At 43.1% G+C, this 10,754-nt stretch overlaps 1 protein-coding gene across 4 annotated transcripts in view; it reads left to right on the top strand.

Moving 5' to 3' along the window:
- Positions 1 to 198: 198 nt before the first annotated feature.
- Positions 199 to 10,754, top strand: part of LOC112228500 (disintegrin and metalloproteinase domain-containing protein 15-like) — a 31,746-nt gene continuing 21,190 nt past the window's right edge. For 2 of the 4 annotated variants that reach the window (XM_024393880.2, XM_024393872.2), the window contains exons 1-3: positions 200 to 993; positions 2,450 to 2,553; positions 10,468 to 10,544. In XM_024393880.2, coding sequence (XP_024249648.1) covers positions 729 to 993; positions 2,450 to 2,553; positions 10,468 to 10,544 — 446 coding nt within the window. In that variant the 5' untranslated portion in view covers positions 200 to 728. Of the gene's footprint in view, positions 994 to 2,449; positions 2,554 to 10,467; positions 10,545 to 10,754 lie in introns of all 4 variants that reach the window. The other 2 variants (XM_024393899.2, XM_024393889.2) reach the window with 2 other exon arrangements.

The following is a 10,754-nucleotide window of genomic DNA, read 5'->3' as shown; positions in this document are numbered from 1 at the left end:
ATAGCCTATGTCTGTGTAAGGTAAACGTTTGCATAATTTAGTCACACTTAATTATCTTAAATGCAGGATTTTATAAATCTATTTTTTTATTTGCTATATATAAATGTTGTGTAAGGTTTGTTAGAAGGCCGTCTAGAATGTGACCGCGCAGAAAGATTCAGGCAGTAAAGAGTTAAAGCACAAGAGAAAATCCCGCCCTGTACGGGGGTTGAAATGCGATTACACCATCGCTGTAAACACGCACTCAGTCTTTTGCCCGAATGTCTTGCATGTGCGAAACTGTCTGCCTTTCAGGAATTAAGATATTTTGGATAGCACTTTGGGAATTTAACAAGATCACAGTGGCTCATCTCCGCTACGGAAGGGACATATGTTGTAGTAGCTCTGAGTGTGAAGGTAACGGTACTGGAAATATGACCCTGCGATAACTGTGGCCAGAGGCTACGGACAGCGGGCCGGTCTTGTTTAGAGGTTTGTTACAGGACTTTATGGTGTGGGCTAATGGCGCAGGTAAATGAAGCCTCTTGAAATAAAGTTACACGTTTGATTGACTGGCCCATGCAACACTTCTGCTCTGCGCGTGCTTTTGTGGATGCCTATCATGGACTTTCGCTTGACAATTGCCCTTGTAGGCAAATTGAGGTAGCCATATAGTTGCCTCCGACAGAACCTGTTGCCTTTCTCCGTTTCTGAATGCCTTGTTTTACATCCTTTAGGTGGATTAATTGATGGACACGAGCCAATGTCACTGCGCAACAATGTTTCTGTCTGGAGCTCTGGTAACATTGGTGCTACTCGAGACTGTTACATTTCGCGGTACTCAATCAAATACGTTACTTAGTAGCCGTTTAGGATTACTGGACGATAACGATTTGCAGGAATATCTGCTGGCGGAAAGTCATTTGAACTCAAATAAAACAGAGATGCAGAAGCCACAAGAGAAGTTGTCTCCTTTGAACGCAACAACAGTATCGTCTCACTCCTCACTTACAAGTAGGTATTTGTAGTAACCCTAGTTTAGCCCAGGCAACTTCAAAGGAACTGTCATTAAAATTTAATTTCAGTCATTGCCTGGGCACTCGCAAATGCATCCAAAATTACCTTACATTTTTAGACCTATCCTACAGTCAGTTAAACCTCTCTCGATACTGGAGCCTAGCATGTAACACTCTGCCAATTACAATTAATATTTATCTGATACCTTTACTTTCTAAACACTTATAATAACATGTTTTTAGTGAATTTAGGTGTAAGCCCAACCAGGACTTGGACCCTGGCTCAGTGACTGTCAAACCCAACACCCAGTGAAGAGATTCAGACCTTTTCGCTTAACTTTTAAGTTGTTGGCTTGACAGTCGCAGGGCACATGTTCAAGTACCGTTCGGGCAAATTCTGTAAAATGATGTTGGAGGTGGCTTATGGTAGAGAAATAAACATTAAATTATCTGGCAACAGCTCTGGTGGACATTCCTGCAGTCAGCATGCCAATTGCACACTCCCTCAACTTGAGACATCTGTGGCATTGTGTGACAAAACTGCACATTTTAAAGGGACCTTTTATTGTCCCCAGCACAAGGTGTACCTGTGTAATGATCATGCTGTTTTAATTAGCTTCTTGATATCTTGGCAAAGGAGAAATGCTCACTACAAGGATGTTAACAAACATGTGCACAACATTTGAGAGATGTTTTTTGTGTGTATGGAAAATGTCTGCAATCTTTTATTTCATCTCATGAAAACATGTTGCATTTATATTTTTGTTCAGTGTACATAGGTAGGATATTGTAAAATGAGCATTGGGAGGTGGTCTGCTGCTTTTTTGTCCTCGAGACACCTGCCAGCCAGCCAGTCATCTATAACAAGCCTAATACAGGCTCTGGACAACAGCTGTACTAGGAACGGACAGGGGACACAGAGCCTCTTGTACTGATGTTAATGCAGCTGTCTGTTTTATGTGTGTGTGAAGAAAGGAGTCAGAAGATATGCCGGCTGAGAAAGGGAGAGCATGAGCTATTATAAGCACATCCGGCATCACTGATTGGTTTGTGCAATTATCTTGAATTGTACATGTTTAGATTGTGATGCAGAGTTGTTTTCCTGGCATATTGAAACCATTTAATGAAAATGGTAGATTTCCTGCATTTCCTACCCTAAGCCTGTATACCACATTAGTTTGTCCTTACTATTAAGGGATATCCATCTGAGATGTGGCTAACCTGATCTTATAATTAGCATTGCCCCATGAGGAAGGTGTTCACTGACTACTACGGCTGGGTAATAGGTTGCCATTAGCTGAGAATTTAGATTTTAGGGTCAATACTAGCACTAACAAAATAGTTTCTCCATCCGCTGATGTTATAGTATCAAAGTTATTTATTCATCTGAATATAGCGCCTCAAGGGACATAAGACAATATTTTCCTATGAATCCCATCTCTCCCTGTCCCCAGGTCCATTGCACCACCATGGTAGTAGACACGGAAAGCCACTGGAGAGGACCAGGCCCTTTGTGGTAGTGGACGGACACAAGAGAAGTCTGAGTGAGGCCTTGCAGGTGAGTCTACAGAAATCAAGAGAATGTATGTGTGAGAGTATCATTCTACACAGGGCCATTCACATACATACTATTACTCTGGGTCCTACTTCACTACCTGCCTTCTATTTCCATGCTTACATGTTACCATTCTTCATTCAGTGATCCCAGAGCACTTATAACGTGGCCTTTATGTTTTTAGATAGTGTCAGAGGTTAATAACCATTCTATTTTTACAGGTTTTATAGGAATTCTAATTTTAAAATGCAGTTTTATATCTCAGACTAACATCAAACCCACACCTGGTTATTCCAACTGTGAGGCTCACATTTATTTCTATTCGAAGGTCGTCAGTGTTATGATGTTCTCCTCTCTGGGTGGAGTGAGTGATATGGGGGAATTCTACAGGGTATGATTTCAGACCTCCTGTCAGCTGCACAGGAAGTGTCCGTCCTCTTAAAGTGCCCCAGTCCCCCCCACCTTCTTCAGATCATAGGTTTTATTCTGGAAGCTCCCTGTAAAGTATGTCAAGGCACCTACTTCCTTCCTCTGGCTTCCTTTTTTGTGCTAATATAACAGACAGCAGACCCCCCACCCTCCTCCTTTCCACATACACATAGAGGAAAGTAGAGAATAAGAGCATGACAGGGCTACATTTTTGCACATCACTTTTTAGCCAGCTAGAGGATTGGAATGTTAACTTTCAAAAGGTTGAATCCCATTGGCAAAGCAGTCTCCATCAGGCACCCAGATGTTTGTTTACTGGTTTCAAAACCAACCAGGGCACTGCACTGTCATACAAATAACAGTTGAGTGGGCCTCATTGGCTAAGACTCAGTGGAGAGTCACTCCTAATTCCTACATTATTGTGTGGTTTATCCTCTAAATCACTGCAGTCATTGATGAATGAGTAGCCGTTTTTCACTTGTCATGAGGTTACTGCACCCACAGCCTACTGCTCATACTGACGAACATAACACCAGTGACTCACATACTCACTCAAAGTACACGCAATGTGTAACCATGGTAACCGGGACCTGTTTTTAGATTGTTTGTCAGAAATGAGAGGAAAGGTGGGGGATGGTGCCATATGGGAGGGGTGTGACTATGTGTCTGTGATTCAAACTTTGTCCGTCCACCCTCATCAACACCCACCCATCCCCTGAACAATGTAATTCCTGTAACGTTCCATTTCCCCGTCCAGGGTATTCACGTGATAAAGATCACACCAACCCGAGCCAAGTGTGACCTTAGAAGTTAGAGCCACCACTTGTGCTCTAAATAACACCAATTAAAAGTATTTAAATTCACCACTCGAAACTGAGTGCAATTAATCACCATGATAATTTTTTTATTTTATTTACCTTTATTTAACCAGGCAAGTCAGTTAAGAACAAATTGTTATTTTCAATGACGGCCTAGGAACAGTGGGTTAACTGCCTGTTCAGGGGCAGAACAACAGATTTGTACGTTGTCAGCTCTGGGATTTGAACTTGCAACCTTCCAGTTACTAGCCCAATGCTCTAACCACTATGCTACCCTGCAACTTGATCACATCAAAAGTAGATCTTTATTTGTCTAACAAAGCAAGATTAGCTATAGATAAGATGATCGTAAATGTTCTCTCGAGGCAAAAAGATCTGAGTGTATATTCTTCGCATAACACTACAATGCTATAAATACAGATTATTATTTTAGTTAGTTCAAAAGAACTACGAGTTTCTTTTGATGAAATGCATGTAGCTCCCAGCCCCATTAGGATCAGATTGATTATACAGTGGGGAGAACAAGTATTTAATACACTGCCGATTTTTCAGGTATTCCTACTTACAAAGCATGTAGTGGTCTGTAATTTTGATCATAGGTACACTTCAACTGTGAGAGACGGAATCTAAAACAAAAGTCCAGAAAATCACATTGTATGATTTTTAAGTAATTCATTTGCATTTTATTGCATGACATAAGTATTTGATCACCTACCAACCAGTAAGAATTCCGGCTCACACAGACCTGTTAGTTTTTCTTTAAGAAGCCCTCATGTTCTCCACTCATTACCTGTATTAACTGCACCTGTTTGAACCCGTTACCTGTATAAAAGACACCTGTTCACACACTCAATCAAACAGACTCCAACCTCTCCACAATGGCCAAGACCAGAAAGCTGTGTAAGGACATCAGGGATACAATTGTAGACCTGCACAAGGCTGGGATGGGCTACAGGACAGTAGGCAAGCAGCTTGGTGAGAAGGCTACAACTGTTGGCGCAATTATTAGAAAATGGAAGAAGTTCAAGATGACGGTCAATCACCCTCGGTCTGGGGCTCCATGCAAGATCTCAACTCGTGGGGCATCAATGATCATGAGGAAGGTGAGGGATCAGCCCAGAACTACACGGCAGGACCTGGTCAATGACCTGAAGAGAGCTGGGACCACAGTCTCAAAGAAAACCATTAGTAACACACTACGCCGTCATGGATTAAAATCCTGCAGCGCACGCAAAGTCCCCCTGCTCAAGCCAGCGCATGTCCAGGCCCATCTAAAGTTTGCCAATGACCATCTGGATGATCCAGAGGAGGAATGGGAGAATGTGGTCTGATGAGACAAAAATAGAGCTTTTTGGTCTAAACTCCACTCGCCATGTTTGGAGGAAGAAGAAGAAGGATGAGTACAACCCCAAGAACACCATCCCAACCGTGAAGCATAGAGGTGGAAACATCATTCTTTGGGGATGCTTTTCTGCAAAGGGGACAGGACAACTGCACCGTATTGAGGGAAGGATGGATGGGGGCATGTATTGCGAGATCTTGGCCAACAACCTCCTTCCCTCAGTAAGAGCATTGAAGATGGGTCGTGGATGGGTCTTCCAGCATGACAATGACCCAAAACACACAGCCAGGGTAACTAAGGAGTGGCTCCGTAAGAAGCATCTCAAGGTCCTGGAGTGGCCTAGCCAGTCTCCAGACCTGAACCCAATAGAAAATCTTTGAAGGGAGCTGAAAGTCCGTATTGCCCAGCGACAGCCCCGAAACCTGAAGGCTCTGGAGAAGGTCTGTGTGGAGGAGTGGGCCAAAATCCCTGCTGCAGTGTGTGCAAACCTGGTCAAGAACTACAGGAAACGTATGATCTCTGTAATTGCAAACAAAGGTTTCTGTACCAAATATTAAGTTCTGCTTTTCTGATGTATCAAATACTTATGTCATGCAATAAAATGCAAATTAATTACTTAAAAATCATACAATGTGATTTTCTGGATTTTTGTTTTAGAGTCCGTCTCTCACAGTTGAAGTGTACCTATGATAAAAATTACAGACCTCTACATGCTTTGTAAGTAGGAAACACTGCCGATTTTGCAGGTTATCAAATACTTGTTCTCCCCACTGTATGTGTGAGATATTAAAGAAGAAAACATGCCAGTCACCACAGTGTTAGTTTCATTTCTTACGGTGGAGCAGGCGACTTGTGTCCTCTTGGGAGAGGCACTTGACTTGGCCTGAATAGCTTCTGTCAACGTTGAACCATGACTAGATCTACTTTGTCAGACAAACTTTCAGACAGTTGCCACATTGATGTTGGAAATAAATGTTTTAAGAAGAAAATACAGACATGTATATGACATGTTATCAGTTTGCAGGTAACGCTTTTTTGTTGAGTTGTTCTGCTGCTCAGTGCTCACCTCTCTGGTGCCTGCTATTATTAGACTCCACACCAACTTGGTTATGAATGGATTTGTGACACCACACACACACAGAGCTCTGTGTAAGGCGTGCAGCAGGGGCTTCACCTTAATACAGCTTAAGAAGGGGATCTCAGCTAATTCAGAGCCTGATCGCTCTGTGTTGACAGTCAGCATTTCTGCCACCCCAACCCTTTATCCTACCATTAAGACGGCCGAGTGTGTGAGGGGGGGCATTATTGTCTTACACCCAAGCATGGTAAGACTGATTCTTTACGTGAGGGGAATAGAGGGGCTCTTATCTACTTAAGATAGTGTCTGTAGGGAAAGTGTGGTGGATTGAGCTGGTTAAAGAATGGTCTTGAGTTAATCTACAAGACACTGCTGGGTAAAGTCCCCCCTTATCTCAGCTCGCTGGTCACCATAGCATCACCCACCTGTAGCACGTGCTCCAGCAGGTATATCTCTCTGGTCACCCCCAAAACCAATTCTTTCTTTGGCCGCCTCTCCTTCCAGTTCTCTGCTGCCAATGACTGGAACGAACTACAAAAATCTCTGAAACTGGAAACACTTATCTCCCTCACTAGCTTTAAGCACCAGCTGTCAGAGCAGCTCACAGATTACTGCACCTGTACACAGTCCATCTATAATTTAGCCCAAACAACTACCTCTTTCCCTACTGTATTTATTTTGCTCCTTTGCACCCCATTATTTTTATTTCTACTTTGCACATTCTTCCACTGCAAATCTACCATTCCAGTGTTTTACTTGCTATATTGTATTTACTCTGCCACCATGGCCTTTTCTTTTGCCTTTACCTCCCTTATCTCACCTCATTTGCTCACATCGTATATAGACTTGTTTATACTGTATTATTGACTGTATGTTTGTTTTACTCCATGTGTAACTCTGTGTCGTTGTATGTGTCGAACTGCTTTGCTTTATCTTGGCCAGGTCACAATTGTAAATGAGAACTTGTTCTCAACTTGCCTACCTGGTTAAATAAATGTGAAATAAAAATAAATAAAATCCCCAACCAGGGGTCCTGTTTATATAACCAGATCATTCATTATACCCCAAAAGTAATTCAAATCACTGAGTACTTCTCTGAGCCCAAGTGAAGGTAATGCCAGGCAGGCAGGTAGGCAGGCTTTTCCTATTGGTGAGGTTAGTTCTGGATATCCATGCACAGCAGTAAAGAAAACAGAGGCACACATGAGTTCCAGTGAAATGGTTTTCACTCTTGCCTTCATACCACAATCTGTTGAACATCTATAAACAGGAAGTGTTCACTCTCTGGTCCATCAATATGAATCTGTCAAGTGCTAGGGAAGATGAGCAGAGCCAGCAAACATCACTTTCCCTTTGGGACTGGAGTTGAATGTGACACTCCTCTACCTCATGTTGTCCATTGTACATGAATTCACTTGGCTGTTATTGTAATGCAAAGGGATACACAAGTCATGAACTAACCCAGAGATTTCCCCCAGATAGTGGACGTGCACACTCCATTCACATGTCCAGACTTGATCCATAAACAGGATCCAGGGCTGCTCTGGGTCAGACTAAATAACAGAGACGCACTACAGGGACTGAGGAAGACAGACATCCCAGGAGCTGACTGATTGTATTTCCCTCCCTTGCACTCTTCCGTTGAGCTGAAAGAGCTGGAGAGGAATCACGACTTGCCCTGTCCCTCCCTCTCTCCCTTCCTCCGTTACACCCCCTCCGCCCATGTTCCCCTCTCCTCCTCCCTGGTTTATTTCTTCTGCTGTGGGTCACAAGCAGCTCTGGGTCTGAATGGACCCCACCCAGCATTCATGTGGCGGTGAGCTCATCTTGTTAGTAGCAGGAGATCGGCCTGGGACATTTACCTCACACAGGGAGAGGAGGGAAATAAGAGGAGGAGAGGGTGAAGTTAGAGAGAGTGGGGGAAGGAGAGGTAATGGCAGCAGAGATGGAGTGGACATGGTTGTCGATTAGATAGAGTGACAGAGGTGTAAGAAGCCAGTGAGAGTGAACCGAGAGACCTGTAGCGAGTGTGACGTAAGGGTTCATTCAGCAGGGGGGAGAGAATAGAAGGTAGAGACGAGGAGAGAATGTAAGATAAATTGTAATGCTCAAATGAGAGGGTGAGAAAGGTAGAAGTGAGGCAATGACAAACAAAGTGTGGAGAGGGTGGGTGTTTCATGGCTGAGCTACAGATATTTGGGTGTGATCCTCCACTAGAGCCCTGAACAGATGTAGCTCTGCTGTGCTCTGGAAGGAGCCCTGTTTCTACTCTGACCTCTCACCCCAAAACCACAATCCAAGGCAGCTTGCCAAAAGCTGCAGATGTTTGAGTGTGTACATGTACGGTATGTCTTCCCATCTCTTTCTCTCCCTTATTCTTTCTTCTCTTTGGTTGCATAACTGACATTTTACTGTAGTTAGTTTTTTGCCTTGTAGTTTTTAGCCAGATCACCGTTGTGCCTGGAGTCTTTGTTGGTTACCTATTGGACTCTTGCCCTGGCAGTACAACAACACAGACCCACCCAACATAAGTCAGTCACACTCTCCTTACGTAATGTGGGGAATGACCTCACCAAAGCACTCTGATTATAATAAAGACTATAGAAACTAGAAATTGACCAGAGTTGTGTTTTCATTCAAATGTATTGGAAATCCCCCTTAATTATTAGCATCTACTTCTGGAATTCTTCTTGGATTATGATATTATTGGATGTGGAGCCAGTTATATTTTGCACATATCCAATGACTAGGTTCCAGTGTGAATAGTTATGTTATTACTAATAGCCTCTTGGAGCCTATGGTAAAGGGACACCGTTGTGTCATATGAACCATGATGACGTTACAAAATTTCTGGGACTGTGGAAAGTAGAATACTTCTGAGTGAATTGGGTGTAAGTTGTTGTTGGATTTAGGTACCCGGCAATGACATTATCCAGCATGATTTCGCCGGTCCACAGAGGAGGTAGACGTTTTGGTTCCTCATAGTCACTAACCGCTACTTGGAACTGAACAGACCTCTCTGGCATATTGTCACCACCCATTACCTTACTGCCAGTACTCCTAGTTCTAGTCCCATTTCCAAGCCTCAGCCAATTCCTGCCAGTTAGCTGGAGAGGAGAAAGCAGCACTCTGCAGTGGGGAAGGAGGAAAGCACCAACAGGAAGGGTTTCACTTACTCACTGTCTTCAAAGGTGGAGCCGCTAAACGCGCTAGAAAGTGACTGATTGGCAGGAAGAGAGACGGTGTTGAGGGGAGACAGGTTAGTTCCCGCTGGGGGGAATGACTATAATGAGATGGAAACGGACATGAAAAGAGGGATAGGATGTAATTTATCCACTTCCGTGCTGCCTCTGCTTTTGGTGAGAGAAATGTGCAGCAGGTAAAGGAAGTCCATTTATAGCCTGGTCCTTAGTGCCTATGAGGGGTAACCCTGGCTGACAGTCTGATTCAGCCCATTTGGGCTCTAGTATTGTGCTTAGGTACCAGTGCCTACCAAGGACTGGGTGCTGCACGCATTTAGAGACTGGGTCTATTTTAGAGAGCATACAGGTGTAAGCGTTGACCGGTAGTGCTCAGGGGCAGCTGCAGCCATAGACAAAGTATAACTTTAATCGCACCATCTCATTTCATGTCTGCTGACTGGTTTGATGGGATGAGTATTGATTGGCTGAAGGGATTCAAAGTATATAGTATTATCCAATCTGAGCATTGTGTAATTATGGAACTTTAGTGCAGAGAAAGGACAAGAGCTTCATAGCTGTCTACTACATCTGAAATGTTGTCCATCAGCCTCTAAAGGATATAGGTCATTGTGTACATAACCTGTTCTTTATTAACTATACAGGACTTCCTAAGCCTGAATCCGTTAACCTTCGCAGGTTTATGAAGAAAGACCACATGGTGGTACTGGATATTGCTGCTGTTTCACTAAGAAGATTGTCCCTTTGCCCTGTTTGCCACTTCAAGCTGCTCTTGGCTGCATTCGCTCATTAAGACACCCATCACATGCTAATCATGAATACACCATGTTGAAACATTGAGCGATTACAATAACAACAGCAAACAGTCATTTTTGTTGGACGATGAGTTAATTTGGCCACACAAAGTCCTTGTTCACCTTTAGCACAACAGTTGTTAGGGGGAAATGTCCAACCGGTTTTTGCAATACAGTTAGTTAAATTATCCACTAACTTATGAGGATACAAATCACAGTACACATGACCAGGTGTATGTTTATTTTCCTTTCACAGAACGGTCACCCAGACAAGCTACAGTGTGGTCTTCAATTTGGAGGCAGCATCTATCTTTTGGACCTGGAGAAAAACCAGTAAGCTCACTAACATAATATACTCCCTTTTGAAATATCAGAAAATGACATATTTTAATATTAGGCCTTAGCTACTTGAATGGGGAGATGTGATGCCACAACCTTTGCCATTGTTAAGACTTCATAGTTTCATAAAGGGGTTTATCATTAGCAATAACAAAAAAATCGGACTTCATACAAATCTTTAGAGGAAGTAGTAACAGTAACCCT

This window comes from Oncorhynchus tshawytscha, linkage group LG03 (genome assembly GCF_018296145.1).
Source record: "Oncorhynchus tshawytscha isolate Ot180627B linkage group LG03, Otsh_v2.0, whole genome shotgun sequence".
NCBI classification, from domain to species: Eukaryota; Metazoa; Chordata; class Actinopteri; order Salmoniformes; family Salmonidae; genus Oncorhynchus; species Oncorhynchus tshawytscha.
Note: the sequence above shows the minus strand (reverse complement) of the source record. Positions and strands in the feature narration are given on the sequence as shown.